General features: G+C 38.6%; 1 protein-coding gene across 2 annotated transcripts in view; it reads left to right on the forward strand.

Moving 5' to 3' along the window:
- Positions 1-159: 159 nt before the first annotated feature.
- The window catches only part of SIAE (sialic acid acetylesterase), a 30758-nt gene continuing 13864 nt past the window's right edge, over positions 160-17053 (forward strand). For both annotated transcript variants that reach the window (XR_002782068.1, XM_023534724.1), the window contains exons 1-3: positions 160-265; positions 3798-3959; positions 9903-10078. Coding sequence is in view for 1 of the 2 variants with exons in the window: in XM_023534724.1 (XP_023390492.1) it covers positions 199-265; positions 3798-3959; positions 9903-10078 (405 nt within the window). In the remaining variant the exon portion in view is untranslated. The remainder of the gene's footprint in view (positions 266-3797; positions 3960-9902; positions 10079-17053) is intronic.

Genomic DNA, 17053 nt, shown 5'->3' on the forward strand with positions numbered 1-17053 from the left:
TTTTTTTTTTTTTCTTACTTAACTACGGCGGCTGAGAAGGGGAGAAGTACGGCCCTGCGACGGCTTTGCGGACCGCACGGCCTGGAAGGGTGGGGTCAGACCTGCCCCGCCCAGGCCCCGCCCACGTCCCCGCCCCCACCAGGCCCCGCCCCGGCCTGGTGTCTGGAGGCCTGCGCTCGGAGACGGATCCTGGTTAACATGGTAGTGCCGGTGTTTGTATTGGGGCTGGTGCTGCCATTAATACAGCGGGCCCACACGAGTGCAGGTGAGGCGGCCCTGCTCGGCCCGACCCCCGTGCGGGCTCCGACATCCCGCGTGCTCGCAGGACCCCCACCGGCATCCCTCTCAAGGTCCTGGAAGGAGTCTCCGACAGAGGCCTGGGCTGCAGATTCTGCTGGCCTTGAGTCCCAGCCCTTCCGCTTCCTCCCTCGCGTCCACCGCTGTTAGGATACCGCACTTTGGGCGGAGGGAGAGTTGGGTTTTTCTGAGTGGGGAGGCCCTCGGGGTCTTTGAATAACTGTAGGGGAGCTCCAAGAGGAGGAGCGAAGCCAGTTAGATATTTGGAAACAGTTAACTGAGTCATCCAAAACATTTCAGTACCGCCCCCTCAGTGGTACCCTAGAGTGGGTTTGCTTCAAGCAAGGAATTAAATTTTACTAGTTTAAGTGGTGATTGGGGCTAAGAAGTACAACCCCATCACTGGCTCAGAATATTTGAGGCTCAGCTTCGGTTTCTGGTGCACCTCATAGATATTGCTGGGATAATATGCATGGCATTGGGGAGGAGGGTGACTCATTTTGACTATTGTCCAGGTGAGATCCTGTCATTTGAATATACCAGGCTGGACGCTGGGTCATAACCATGGAGAAATCAGAAAATGGAATCTGCTAATGCAAAATTAAAGTGATAATGTTGGACCTATATATTTTTTCAAACACTCAAATGGTGAACCACGAAGATCCCTGTTAAGAAATGAAAGTTAAAGTGCAACAGCAGAGTGCAGAAAAATGACTTATGCTGTACCCGAGAACCCCAAAAGTACGCAGGCTTTTCAGGGTTTAACAAAAGTGTAAACAAATCTTTTTCTGACTCAGCTCTACATAGAGACCTTTGAGTCCAAGAGCAGAGTAGGGCTATTATTTTATTAGTTTTTCTGTTAAAGTCTGTCAGTATTTTATCTTTGCCTTTAGGTCATATTGTTACATCACCTTCATTAACACTGACTATATTTTTCATTGATTAATGATATAAATTTTCCTTCTTATTTAGTTGCATATCCTGGTATTTTTCCTTCAAATCACTCTTCGTGCTGTTGTTTATCATGTAATATTTGAGATGTAGAGAGATATATGTAACAAAACAATAAAATGAACACCCATGGGTGCTGTGCCCAACTTAAGAACTAGAACATTGATAGTTTTATCAGGATTCCCTGGTGTTCCTCCCCAATGCACCAGTTCCTCACCAGATGTACCCACTGTCCTAATTTTGTCAATCTACTTTTAATAATGGTCTCTTCCCCAGAATGCCAATTCCTATTTTTCTACTCCACCCAAATGAAGGAAAAATTGAAGAGTTAAAAAAAAAAAAAATTCAAACATTAAGCATAAGTATCTTCCTTTTGACAAAAACAGTTACTAGTCCTGCCTCCTTTCTTGTTCCCTGCTTTGTCCATTGCTCCATTCCTTGGTAGTGTTCTGCTGTCTACTCAGCTTGGAATGTGAGCTTTATAAAGACAGGAAATACGACTTTTCTTTGGTTTCACCATGTTTTCAACTGTGATAGAGTGGAAATTGCAGTAACTTTGGAATAAAGAGGTTTGGTTTCCAGTCTTGTCATAAAACTACCTGTGTGATTTGAGGTCAGTCAAAGAAATTTAATGCCTGCAGTGTGTTTAGCATTGTGCCTGCCACAAGTAAGCTCCCCGGTAGAATGTAAATTCCCTGCTGGCAAGGTTTGTCTGTTTTTGTTTGTTTGTTTTTCTTTCACTGTTATATCTTCAGTCCTCTAAATGGTGCCTTGCACATAGGCATCAATAAATATTTGTTGAATTAATTAATATTCAAGCTATTTTTTAAAATTACCTAATCTACTCAGTCTGTTAATCAGTAAATAACCGTTATTAGACCCCAGGGTGTAAAAGATACTTTCCACTTCTAAAATTTTTTAGCTTAGAATAAGCCGTGTACAAATAGTCATGTCAGTAAATGTGTGTTGGAGAAAACAGACAGACTTGGAATGGTGTTTCCACCCGCCTCTGAGACAGTGGCTGCACACATCTAGAGCCCTCCACTTGCATGGGCTCATATGCCAGCGGCAGCCAATTTTCTTCGCTCCATTCCCCCACCCCCACCTTCTGTCTGCTTAGCTCTTAGGCCTTTGGTTTTCAGTTTTGTTCCTTAAGAAGCACCTACCCAAGACAAGGCTTCCCACACACGTGCTTCTTCCTTTCTCTCTAGCAGGCTGCCAATGTGCTTTTGCAATTCCAGATGTCTCTTAGAGCCTTTTGCTCCTGGCAGCCGTGCATCTCCAGCCCAGTGGCCCTTTTGGATGAACTTTGATTGTCATGTAGTTTTCATGATGGGACTAACTCATAAGAGAGAGCTGAGGATGTTTAGGTACTAGGACTGTTATTTGAAGCACAGGACAAATAGGCCACTGAGCCTGTGTAGGTGGCCCATTAGCTGTGCTGCTCTGTTAAGTGTAGCCGAAGGGGCTGTCATCATTTGCAGCTTCCAGGGAGGAAAATGTCAGCCTCGTTAGGTCTGATTCTCTTTCCTGCCTATCATTTTTGTTTAAAACCCTTTTTAAAAATCTTAATTTTGTTAATTATTTTCTTCTAGGGATTTTTGTCTTTTTTTTTTCAGACCAACTGGGATGTAACTTTTTTTTTCCCTTTTAAGTTTTGATGAGAAACTCACTGAGATAATTTGGATAGATGCTTGTTATTAATAAAATACTTCAATATAGGCTGGATGTTAAAAATAGGAATGATCTTGTTAAAGTGAGTTCTTATTCAGTCTTGTTAGTGACTCTAAAATAGAATCCACAGTTTCAAGTGCTCTTCCCCTTGTTCTTTTTGCATAATTTACCTCAAGAAATGGGTAAAATGGGGACAGAAGACCTTTGTTCAGACATTTTGACCTCTCACTGACGTTTTTTGCATCATCATTTATCTGAATTTACCTTAGAAGGAAGCAGACTTGTCACAGATATTCATAAATTCTTATTTAGAATTGTCAGTGGGTTGTCAAAAAAACAATAAGGGGAGTTATTTGAGGGAAATTCACACTGGTAAGATGGAAAGGGGTGAAAAAGATTAGGGGAGGGCTGTGTTGGGGAGAGGCAGGCTTCTTTATTCCCAGCTAGAGGAGTGGGCGTGGTTATGGAAAGTAGGGGAAGGAAGTGGTTTATTTTCCTCATAAACACCATCTGTGGGGGTGCTTAAAAGGAGCATTTTAATGATTTGGGGGGAGAGAGTCAAACATTAAGGCCAAGCCTGAGAGCAAAGGAGATGAAGAGCTCTGAAGAGGAAGAGGTCTGTGGCACATTGCTTGCCCTAGGCTCTTTGCATTTTCCTTATTGGTCTTGTACTGTGATGCATATTGTTGGAAACTATTCTTGTTATGTTGCCTACCTAATTAGGAGGAGTAAAATATAGTTTCAGAAGAGTAAAAGGACGGGGTATATTCAAATACTTTTGTATGAAGACTGGATGGTGCTTGCTGTTTAACCAGATTCAGTCAGTGACGAATCTTCCCGGTGATGCTCTTCTAAGTGTTTGTGAAATTTTTTAGGTGTTGGTTTTCAGTTTGCTTCATACATCGATAATTACATGGTGCTGCAGAAGGAGCCTGCAGGGGCAGTGATTTGGGGTTATGGCATATCTGGAGCCACAGTGACAGTGACTCTTTGCCAGGATCAGGAAATCATCATGAAGAAAGTGACCCATGTGAAAGGTAAGGCAACCCATCCTCTGTTCAGCTTTTGTCTTCTTCTGCCACCTGCTGGATTATCTAAAAATGAATGCTTATGCTCCAGTTCAGGTTATTCATCCATCCATCCATCCATCCATCCATAAAAATTATTTGACAATTTACTATGTGCTAGGCACTGAGGACGCAAAGGAAACTAAGACTGTGTCAAAGTATCTGTCCTCAAGGAGCTCATGGAATAATGGGAATAGACACTAAGTTATATATTGCAGTGTGATAACTGCTATGATGAAGGTGTATGTGGGGTGTCGTGGGATACGGAAGAGAAACATCTACCTCAGATTGGATGGTAAGGGAAGGTTTGCACAGAAGGTGGCATTTGAACTGAATTATATATAAAAGAGAGACAGTGTGGAGGAGTGGATAAGAACCCAGGCTCTGGAATTCACTGTCTAGGTTCAGTTCCTGACTCTCTCACTTAATGGCTGTATAACCTTGGACATGTTATTTATTATCTCTGTGTCCCTATTTATTTATTTGTAAAGTAAGTTAATAGTATTTGGGATTATTGTGGGGATTAAATGAATGAACACATATGAAGTACTCAGAACAGTGCCTGGCACACAGTAAGTACTGAATAAATGTTTATTGTTGTTGTTGTTGTTGTTGTTATTGTTTTAGTCACTCAAATATCTATTGAGTGGCTACTGTGTACCAGATACTGTGTTAGGTACTGATGATACAGTGATGAGCAAAACAGATGTGGTCTCTTCCCTCATGAAGTTTGTAAGTTAAGAGAGGAGACAGAAAAATAATAAGCAATTACAGTTAATGGTGATAAATGCCACAAAGAGGAAGTACAGGGTGCTATGGGAGTGCTTAATTAGGAGTAATTAACGTGGTCTAAGTTTTATCTTGAAAGATGAATAGGGCTAACCAGGTAGAGGGAATAGCCTGGGGAAAGGCATGGAGGCACAAGTGAGCATGGGTCATTGGAGAAATAGCGAGTAGGTGGATTTGTCTGGAACACTGGGATATGTGACTGGTGGCTGGATGACAAGAAACAAGGTTGGAAAGGTAGGCTTGTCTGTCGTTGCTAAGAAGTAAGTACTCTATTTTAGATCCGTGGATTCTAAGCAGCACAATAACACAATAAGATTTGAATTTTAAAAAGATTATTCTGGCAACACTGTGGAAGTTGCATTGGAGATTGATCAGACTAGAGGTCGTGGGACATGTTAGCAGGCTATTATGATATTCAGGCAATAGACAGTGAAGGCTTGACCCAAGGTAGTCGCTTGACCCAAGGTAGAGGATGGTCAGGAAGGTGAGAATTAGCAGCCTTCATGAGCAGAGAGGCCCTACAGGGGAGCCTCAGTTTAGAATAGATAAAGATGACAGTGGTGGCAGGGGGGTGGGTAGATCTATTTGTTAGACTTTCTATATTTGCTTGATAGAGAACAAGGGTATTTTAGTTTGTATAGCTTCACAAACCTATTTCAGTGGGCATCTTGCTCTGTCCTGCCCATGAAGCAAAATGGATAAAGTGTTATTTGGAATAAAGAAGTCAGACATGTAGGAAATTTCATAGGGCAGGAAAGAAAATGTTTCTCAAAAGAGATACTGCAGCCTATATTGAAGGGTTGATTTCTGTTTAAATATTAATGAGGACTCTGGGATTTTTCAGCTGGATGACCTCAGTTTGCCACTCTATCACTGTTAATATTTAACTTATTACCTGTAATCCCCTAGGTGCCCACAACAAAGTGGAATTAACAAAATAAAGGTTTTTGTCCAGCAGACTGACACATAAGCATTGGGAAAATTAAAACCCGAGGGATGATTGGGAATATGTTCAGGTGCTGGGCCTGTTCAAACCATGTTGTCAAATGATGCATGATGATTCAGACACAAGAAATAAAATGAGAGAATAACATATATCCTCTTACTGTGATACATGTGCGGCATGCACACGTGGGTGATAAAATGAGGGTGTGTCTGCCTGATTTTGTCATCATGATTGAGGTGAATAGATATATTTTTTCTAATTTAGAAAAATACAAAAAAGTCTAAACCTTTTAGAAAAATAAAAAGCTCCTGGTTGCAGTGTTAGTATGCATGCTAATTTTCTATGCTACATAATAAATTACCACAAACTTAGGTGCTTAAGACAACCCACTTTTCCGATCTCACAATTTCTGTAGATCTGAAGTCTGGCCATCATTTAGCTGGGTGCTCTTCTCAGGATCTCACAGGCTGAAGTCTAGGTGTGTCAGCCAGGCCATGTTCTCATCTGGAAAACTATCCACTTCCAAGCTCCCTCAGGCTGCTGGCAGATTCATTTCCTTGTCCCTGTAGGATTCATGGCCACATCTCTGCTGCTTCCAGCCTCTGACCTCTAGATGTTCTTTTAAGGGCTCCTTATTATGTCAGGCCCACTAAGGGTTATCTCCCTTTTTATTAACTTAAAGTCAACTGATTAGGGACTTTAATCACATCTGCAAAACCCCTTTATCTTTTCTATGTAATGTAACCTAATCATGAGAATGACATTTCATCCCCTTTGGAATTTTCTGTTTCTTAGAAGCAAATCACAGATTCTACCTGCATTTGAGGGGAGGGGATTATACAAGGGCATGATTTATTGGGGGTCTTAGGGTGTGTCTGTCACAGCATGTTATAGTTTAAGTAACTATAAACAGTTTTACTAAAAGAAAAGTACGCTTTTTTTTTTTTTAACATTTATATTTGGTGGTGGCGGAGATAGACTTTATACAGAATAAATGCAGGTTGGAAAGGGGCATTGGGCAGTAAAGTCACTTCCACAAACCACTGAACCAGTTTGCAGCCGGTGAAGTGCCAGGGTTCTATAGTGGAAGAAGTGACTAGGGTGGTTTCTTCTGGCTCTAGTTTTTCCTCTTGGGAAGGAAAAGGTCATGGGTAATTTTCCTTTTTCTGTTCTTGGCATCTGAGATTTGGCACAACAACCTGAAAAATAATTAACATCTGATGTGAATAGCAAAAAAGAAAGAAGAAAGCACTTTATGACTAACCATGTCTCTAGACAGATTATTTTAATTTTTTTTCCCTTTGTTCTTCCCATTTCGAGATGGAGTTGGTCAGGGAGACAGAGAGAAATGGGGGTAGAGAGTTCTTTACCTGTGCCCTTGGGTGGACTGTGAAGAGAAGAACAGTAAGAAATAGGCCACCAGGTATGGAAACACAAAGCCCTAGTCAGTTTTCAAGTCTTTCTTATCAGTATAACCTGGAGAGGGGCTGTTTCTGCCATTTACTTGATGGAGTGCCTGGCACGTGGTAAGCACTCTAAGTCGCGTGTAACGAAGGGAGGAGATGAATTTTCCTAGATGAGAGAAGAAAGAATGTGAGGAAGAAGAGATTTGAATATGATGAAAATCTACAGAAACCTGGGCCTGGATTGGGAAATTAACTTACAAAATAGCAAATGATGAGGGCTCAGAAGAAGGAACCAGAGCAACTGTTGCTCAGAAAGCCCACCAGGATCAGCAGGAAACCAGCTGGATGGTGAACTTCAACTCTTTGTGGTCGGTGACACAGTTTTATTATTTAGACTCAACCTAATGGGCTTGGTGGGTCAACACAGTTTCTAAAAACTAAAACTGTAACTGAATTTTGCCATCCTGTGGTGAGCTCCACTTCAACCAATCAGCACTAAACCGACAGGCCGAGGACTAATCAATTCTTGTGGAATGTGTTGACTTCTGCCTTTATAATACCACCTTTGCCTTTGGTCTAAGAAACAGTCTTTGCTCTCCTATGTATATACTTACATGGGAATAAATCCTCATTGTTTTAAATGAATTGTTTCTGAGTTAGTTTGACCATTAGTTACCTTCGTAGTGGATCTGATTTTTCCTGCCTTGCCTGGGAGTTAATCTCACTTAACGCTCATTACTTTCAAATGGGAGAGGGAAAAAGCTAGAAACTAAAAGAACTTGAGTACTAGAACAGAAGGAAGTTTTCCAGGGTCTTCAAGCGAGCCGAGGGGTTTCCCTGGGAGAACAGTTCTCGAGAATAAGGCTCAGGCCTTGATTTGTAGTTCTCTTCACTCCATGGAGGGAGCTCATCCTCTGACCATAATAAGATGGTATTGTCATATTTTGCCCAGATGTCTATTTTCCCTTATTTGTCATTTTATCGCTGGGCAGCAAAACTTTCAGAAGCTCTGGTGAAGGCAGTTTTCTTCACCAGCCATATTGTCTGAATTGAGGCGTGGTGTAAATACCGAGTTAACAGCAGTGACAAGGAGTGGATTGCGTAGTCGTAAAAGGATAAAAAATAGTCGTGTCCTAGGTTTTCTGGAGGTTGATCTTATCATTATAAATGAGTAATGTTGGTGGCAGAAGGACAGAGCTCCAGTAAGATATGTCAGTGCAAGAAGCCTGGAAAGACCTTGGCAAGGCTGCATTTGGGACAGATTGGAGTGTCTGCCTGCTCAGAAGTGTGAACCATACGGAGCACATGCACCTGTGCGACACAATCTGTACTAGCTGCCCACTATTTTCAAAACAGTGATTTTTCTGCTTAGGTGAATTATATATTTGATATGTTGATGTCTAGCTATTAATGGTATAAAAACAATAGCGAACGTTTGGTCCTGGTCTTAATTGACCACTAAAGGCTGGGAGGAGCAAGCTCTATCAGTTGTGTTTTGAAAGGAGCAAACATGCCATCGATGCCTTGAGGGTTTTGGACATTTTTCCCCAAACTGAGCAATCCTTTATGGTTTGAGCTTTTACTGATCTACTGTCCTTTTGAGCATCCAAACTTCTATTGCTTCTGCTTAGCTTTTGCTGATTAGAAAGATCTTAGCACACCGTTTAACACAGTTGTCACTTGGATAGTATTTTTATCATTTTGTTTATAGACTGGTATAATAACTTTAGGATGCTTCATTTCCAGTTCTAACAATTCTTTCTCTTTGAGTTTACATTGATCTGATGGGAACAACTTAAAAATTAGTTCATATTCTTCAGCATTGTCCCAAGAATATTTATTTTTAAATGATCCCTTCTCTATTTTGTCTATAATTTTCTCATTCTCATTTTTTAAACTTCGTTCATGTTGTTTGGTTCTCCTAGGCATAATTTTGCCATTTTGAAGACATTTTCCTTAAGTTTCTGAATATGATGTTTGCAGAGGCGGTGGTGTGAGTGGGTGGAAGGTAGGAAAGTGGTGGTGAAGGGGGGAGTAGTTCCTAAGAAATATGCTATGAATTTCTGAAATAGGGTCTTGGATAGCTTTTCATTTCCTTAATTGAGTCTGAAAACCTTAAGTCTGGTAAATAACTCTATGAAAATAATTAACTGGGCAAGTCTAAATATCTTCTTCACAGAGAGATTAATTTATATGCCTCCCACGGTTTCTTTATGTGTCACTTTCTCCACTCACCTGTTTAATTGGTGATAGGAGAAGCCAGAATCACTGCTAGTATTAATCCTTGGTAGCAATGTGGGGAGAAGGTGAGGGGATTGATGACAAGAATGATACCATGAAATAAGGGGAAGTTTCAGATTATAAACGATTTTCTCTAACCTGTGCTCACATTTGGGGTACTGTGTAAATCTATTAGATTATGATTATGTTAATATTGACAGTTGGATAGTATAATAAGAATTTCTATTTTGTTTTTACTTAAACTTCCTTGAATTTTAATCTCTTCGTGTTTTTGTCTGTCCGCATTTAGGATTATAACTGGGTAATTTATTTTTCTTATAAATACTTCAGTAAAATTAAAGAGGGATTGGCACAGATTAATGATAGAGATGCTGCTGCTTTTTTATTTAGCCAATTTTCATAACTTTGACTTCAGTTCATCACTGAAGCTGGGAATAGACACAGATGAGTATGATGCATGATGGGACTGGGCTTTCATTTCATTTTAGTTAATTAATTGATTAATTCCCTGAAGCCTTGTTATTATTTCAGCATACTCTAACAGCTGGATGGTGGTCCTGGATCCTATGAAGCCTGGTGGACCTTATGAAGTGATGGCGCAACAGACATTTGGGAGAATGAACTTAACCCTGAGAGTTCATGATGTCTTATTTGGAGATGTCTGGCTTTGCAGTGGGCAAAGTAACATGCAGATGACGGTTTTACAGGTAATTTGCAAAGTCTCATTGATAATAAATAATGTTGATGATGAAGAAGAAGAGAAGGAGGAGGAAGGCACAAGGAAGAGAAGGAGATAGAAACCTTCTTTTTTACCATGTGCCAAGATCTGTTCTAAGTGCTTTTCACTTATTAGTTAATTTGATTTAACAACTTTATGAAATATGTACTGTCACTCACATCTCACAGATTAGGAAACTGGCCCACTGAGGTTAAATAACTTGACTAAGGTCACAGTTAATAGTGGAGCCAGGATAGGAACTGGTAATGCGACTTCACAGCCTGCTTTCTTAATCACGGCGAATGTGCTGTTCGTGTGCCAGGCATTCTTTTCTCACCTTCCTGGGCTAAGCTAAAGGCAGAAGCGGGAGCGTATCCTATGGTAATGGAGATTTCATAACAAATTGAAGACAAAGTAGATAACTCTTCTTTTGGATTGGTCTTAGACCTTGAGCTTCAGGAGAGAGCCTAGGAAATCAAAGCAATTCAATTCTGTTTTAATGCTGAGCAGCTAATATTCTATATGTTTTTTGTTGTCTTGGAGATTGAAAAATTGAGATTGGATGTTGACTTTGCATTTTACGAGGGTATGGCAAATCACTTGATATTTTTGAAATTTTGTTTTTAAAACACGCTTTTTAAAAAAAAATAGTGTTTAAGTGAATATAATATTTTAACCATTGGTAAGTGTACAGGTCAGTGGCATTAAATATATTCATAATGCTTTGTGTACCCGTCTCCCTATCTATACTCAAAACTTTTCCATCATTCCCAGCATAAACGCTATTGCTGTTAAGCAGTAACATCCCCTTTTTCTGTCCTCCAGCCTCTGGTAACCTCTCTGCTTTCTTTCTACTAATTTGCTCATTCTAGGTCCCTCATATAAGTGAAATCATATATGTCCTTTTGTGTCTGACTTACCGTATTAAGCATGATGTTTTCAAGCATGTTGTAGCACATAACAAAATTTTATTTCTTTTTATGGCTGAATTCTACTGTATATGCTACATTTTGTTTATCCATTCATCTGTTGATGGACATCTGGGTTATTTCTATCTCTTGGCTATTGTAAATAGTCTGTTATGAAAATTGGTATGCAGATCTGTTCTGGTCCCTGCTTTCAATTCTTTTGGATATATACCTAAGAATGGAATTGCTGGGTCATCTGTTAGTTCAATGTTTAACTTTCCAGGAACCACCAAACCATTTTCCACAATGGCTCTACCCTTTTACATTCCAACCAGCAATAGCCAAAGGTTCCAATTTCTCTACATCTTCACTAACGTATGTCACTTTCACTTTTTTAAAATTTTATTTTAGCCATATTAGTATGTGTGAAGTGGTATCTCATTGTGGTTTTGATTTGCATTTCCCTAAAGACTAATGTTGAGTATTATTTCATATGCTTATTGGCCATTTGTAAAATTTCTTTGGAGAAATATCTATTCAAGTCCTTTGCCCGTTTTTGATTTGGGTTATTTGTTGTTAAATTGTAGGAATTCTTTACATATTTTAAGTACTAATCACTTGTCAGATATATGATTTGAAAATATTTTCTCCTGTTCTGTAGGTTGTCATTTCACATTCTTGATGGTGTCTATTGATACACAAAAGTTTTTTATTTTGATGAAGTCCAATTGATGTATTTTGTCTTTTGTTGTCTGTGCTTTCGGTGTCATATTCATGAAATTGTTGCCAGATTTGGTGTCATGAAGATTTTTCCCAAAGCTTTATAGTTTTAGCTCTTAAGTTTAGGTCTTTGATCCTTTTGAGTCAATTTTGGTATATGGCGTAAGGTGAGGATCTAACTTCATTTTTTTGTAAGTGGATATCCCGTTCTCCTAGCACCGTGTATTAAAAAGACTGTCCTTTCCCCATTGAGTGGTCTTGGCACGCTTTTTAGTAATCAGTAACTGTGTATATGAGGGTTTGTTTCTGGGCTTTCTATTTTATTCTGTTGGTTTATATGTCTCTCCTTATGCCAGTACCATACTGTTTTAATTACTACAGTTTTGTAGTAAGTTTCAAAATTGAGCATGAGTCCTCCAGCTTCATTCTTCTTTTTCAAGATTGTTTTGGCTGACATCATGGCCCTTTGCAATTCCTTATGAATGCGAAGATATGCTTTTTCATTTTTGAAAAAAAGGCTGTTGAAATTTTAATAGGTATTGTGTTTGAATCTGTAGATTGCTCTGGATAGTATTGACATTTGAATCCCTATTATGAACATGGGATGTCTTTCAATTAACTTAGATCTTTAATATTTTTCAGCAATATTTTATAGTTTTCCGGTGTACAAGTCTTTTACCTCCTTGGCTCAACTCAATTTATTTCCAAGTATTTAATTCTTTTAGATGCTATTATAAATGGAATTTCTTTCTTAATTTCCTCTTAGGATTGTACATTGCTGGTATAAAGAAACAAATAATTTTTGCATGTTGATCTTGTACCCTGAAACTTTGCTGAATTCATTTAATAGCTCTAGTAGCTTTCTTGTGGATTCTTTGGGAATTTCTGTGTATAGAAGCATATCATCTATGGAAAGAGATAGTTTTACCTTTTTTTTTTTCCCCAATCTGGATGCATATTATTTCTTTTTTCTTGTCTAATAGCTCTGGCTTGAACTTCCAGTACCGTGATGAATAGCAGTGGTGAGAGCAGATATCCTTGTGTTTTGTTCCTGGTCTCAAGGGGAAAGCTTTCAGTTTTTAACTGCTGAAGATGATGTTATCTGTGGGCTTTTCATAAATGCCTTTTATAATTGAGGAATTTTTCCTCTATTTCTAGTTGAGAGTTTTTATCATGAAAGCATATTGAATTTTGTTACATGTCTGAGGCTTAGTTTTTATGACACAGTGATTATATTTGACCTAACATATACAGGGCCATTATGGAAGAGCAAATTATTTTGTTTGTAAAAGGCCCCTATAAATTGAAAATTGCTGTCTAGATATAAGGTCATTATTTTTTCCATTTTTCATTATAAAAAATTTCAAACACACATAAAAGTTAAGAAACTTATAAACACCTATATACCCATCACCTAGATTGATAGTTGTTAATATTTTGCCACATTTGACTTAACTTTTTTTTTTTTGGGTGAACTATCTCAAGGTAAGCTGCAGACATCTTAATACTTCAATTAGGTGTCATACATCAAATTGATGTATAAATATTCATATACCAAATTAATACGTGTATATATATATTTTTACACAGAATAACTAATAGGCCAGTGATGACATTTTTTTTTGCTCAACTTTTTCATTGCCTATGATTTTTTTAGTTGTGTCCATTATTTTTTCTCTATTATAGTCATTACCTTTGAAAATTGACTGTTCTTAAATTTTGAGAACCTAGTATTTTTTTCTCCTTTATAATAAATATAGAAGGGCGTCACTGGACTCTTTTCTCCCTGCTGGAGTGTCGGGAGCAAGAGGACTCACTATGTATGCTCCTAAGTAGGGATGGGGCATATACAATACGTGGAGAATCAGGCGGGACAGATCGGGAGAATGCTGACTTGCCGAAATCTTGATCAGTGATGAAACTCACCTCGAAGTACTCCTGTCTCTATTGCTGTTAGAGGATAGATAGGGCCCCTCTTATAGGCTGTGAGTGAGGTCTCTTTAGCAAGCCTCTTAATAGTTTGGTATTTTAGCAAGGCAGCCATAGTAGAACAAAAGCCGTGGTGCTTTGTATAGCTCCAGCACTCAAATTTCTTTCCAGGATAAACTCTACTTTCTAATTAACACAAAAACAGTCTAGAATAAAGAGAGTCGATTTCTGGATAGGGTATGATGGGGTTAGTACTTTGGGTCTCACAATCATCATTGCTGTGTTTGTTTAGTGGCAGCTATCGGATTTAAAAATAAAAGTAAGGTAGACCATTGTTTTTTCATTTAAATTAGGATCGGGGCTGCACAGTGTAATAGCTAGTTCATAGACATACTTAAACTCTATCAGCTTAAAATATTTCTGAAAGATCAGTAAATATTTTCAATCAGTATCAGAGTGCCAGAGAAATTAGCACGACATAAGCTCTTAGGCCCATTTGAAATTGGGATTGGTTTTCATTGCTTACCTGTATTTTCTGATTTTTTTTATAGTGGGCATGAAATAACTATAATTTTTAAAAGAAAATTTTAAAAACAGGAAATTGGCATTGACTTAACTAATCTCTTAAGTATCTATCAAAGGTCAGCTTAAAATAAAGTGGCATATAAAGTGGTAAGAATATAAATGAGTATCTTAGGAATTAATAATTTGCATTATGGATTGGCATTAATATATTCTGTGTACTTTGATTTGTTCCCTGGTTAACTGGTTAAGAACTTGAAAAGATTATTCTCCTCCCTAGCTCTTTCTCTATAACTCAATTTCTTCTCAAGTTGATTTTTATTTTCCTGTCTTTCTTTCATTATCTATTTCTCTGTCTTTGAGAAATACTTAAATTTGAGATTTAAAAGTCTCTACAACTAGACCATAATCTCAATTTCTTTTTTAAAAAAATTTATGAAATTGAGTCTTTCACATACTTTATAGTTTCTTATTCTGCTTCTGTTGCTTCTACCCCTTATAGTTTTTTCTAACTGATTACTAAATAATGCTGCTAAAAAGATTCTACTCTGAACGTATCTACTTCATTTCAATATTAGTTTTCTAATTCAAAATCTAAATTCTTGCATTTATGGTTTCCTAACCAGTGTCTTATTTACTCTTGCTTCCTGCCCTACTTAATTATATGAAAACCTTTTGAATTTAAATGTTTATTAAAGTGAACTTTAACTGGGCTCCCTTTTAACATAAGCAAATGGAAGCAAAATTGAAGTTTTAGCTCTTGATAGAAAACATGGTTTTGTATAGAAGTGGGATTGCTGTTAACTCATTAAGGAAAACAGTACTTTCCTAATGCTTTAATTGCACTTCTCTGTTTGCACAGAAAGGCATGGACCAGATCTATTTGTATTTACACAGTCAGGTTCTCAATAGCAATCTATGCCAGTGGATCTCATCCCATTTTCTGTCAAGCGAAAGCAGATTTTGATTGTTAAGAGTGAACACATTCTTTCTGCCTAGAATTTACTCTTTAGCATCTTCTGTATTAAACAAAGCTGCATGAGATATAGAGAAATAGAAAAAAGATTCCATCTGACACAGCCAAGTGTTAATTTTTTTATTTTTTGGTTCTAAATCATGCACTTAGTTTGTATGACAGCATTTTAAGTGCTGACTACTAAAAGCCAAGTTTTCTAGTTTCTTAACATTCTATAGAACTTTATTTTTGATCAGAGGGTGCTGTATGTGACTCCTCTGTTTTTCCTTTTGCTCCTTTTCCCCTAAAGACTTCCCCCACCACACACACACTCAGCTTCTCTTCCCCGCCCCCCCCATGTGACTTTTCTGAGGAGATAAGATTTCCACTATAACCTACCACTCTTCACATTCAAATGAAGGAAATGGCAGATTGTATGCCCATCTTGTCGTTAGGGTAAAGTGGAATTTTAAAATTGAGTGTTATTTATAACACTGAGTGAGATGTTTATAAATGGAGAAAAGTCTAAATGTTCATCTGTCGCCTCCTAAGACAGGGTAGGTCTTAAGAATTGGTTATTTCTAGTTAAGCTCAGAAGAAGATGGCCAGTGTTAGACAGGAAACCCATTTTTCAATATCTTGGCAATCTTCACATTCCTACTTTACAAGTAGAGATATTAAAATCCAGAAGAGAAGGTTTGGTAGTACAGTAAACGATTCATGGGAGTTATGGGTGGATGGCTTATTTATAGTTATCCCCTCAACTTTAAAACTGCTATATTCTGTAATAGAAGGTAAAATAACTTACAGAATCCTAATTCTTTTAAGTTTTTCTATGTCCTTTAGTGTGCGTATGTGCATGTGCGCATGTACACACACACACACACACACACACACACACACACACACACGCACGCTCTCATACACAGGCCTTGCTCCCTGTGCAGACCCCATGCTAAGATTCTCTGAGGAAATAGATTCTTGACGTTTCTTCATTAATTTAAGAATGTGGCATAAAGGTTACAAAATGAACACCGGTGAGCAGCTGCTTTGATGGCGAACCACAGGTCCCTAGGGAGGCAGCGGTGCTTCCTCTCAGCCACAGCAGCCTTAATGACTTCCAATACCTCGGTATTCATTTACATCCTCATTTAAATACTTGGTAGAAAAATAATTACACTGAGGTGTTTGATGAGATGAAATTTGATCTCAGCAGATGGAGTAAGCCTTCCCCTTTCATCAGCAGGGAAACCAAGTGTCATTTAAATGAAAATCTTCCTGAAATCTCTTTATTCCTAAGTTTGCTGCCAATATCCCCAAGGAATGCTTCCATCGGAAAGGCTTGGCGATACTGGTAAAAGGCTACTAATTTCAGAATTGTCGGGTTCAGCGAGAATTTTCTCCACCCCATTTTTTGTTAACACTTTCTGTGGCTTTCAAGTTTTGACTTGAAATAATACTCAAATGTGAGTTTGAAAATGGAAGTTTTTCAGCCAATGTTTTTGGATCCAGTTCTGTAAGCCGTAACAATATAAAAGAACGCCAACCACCCCGACTCTGTTGGCCTTGCAGTACTCTACAGTGTTCGCGGCGGGTCTAAAAGACAAGTAGCGTGTTCACCCATGCTGCCGCCCCAAGCTGGCATCTCATTGCGATGAGACACTTGAGTTCCCAGTCAGTACGGAAGCTAGTGTGGGTGGAGAGAATGGAAGCAGTTCCATCCACCGTTTCCATGGAAGCAACAGACGATCCTTAGCGCTTAGTGAAGAACTGAACTTCAGGGGAGGCAACTCTTTACAGGTACTTGGTGCTGAAAAATAATTTCCCTGCCAGAAAATACTGTGAGTGCATTAGCCTGTTCTTACTCTTTAATGTTTATTTTACATTAAACTTGCCAGGCAAGATCCTGAACAAACAGATCTGGATTTCC

Source organism: Pteropus vampyrus, unplaced genomic scaffold (genome assembly GCF_000151845.1).
Source record: "Pteropus vampyrus isolate Shadow unplaced genomic scaffold, Pvam_2.0 Scaffold130, whole genome shotgun sequence".
NCBI lineage: Eukaryota > Metazoa > Chordata > Mammalia > Chiroptera > Pteropodidae > Pteropus > Pteropus vampyrus.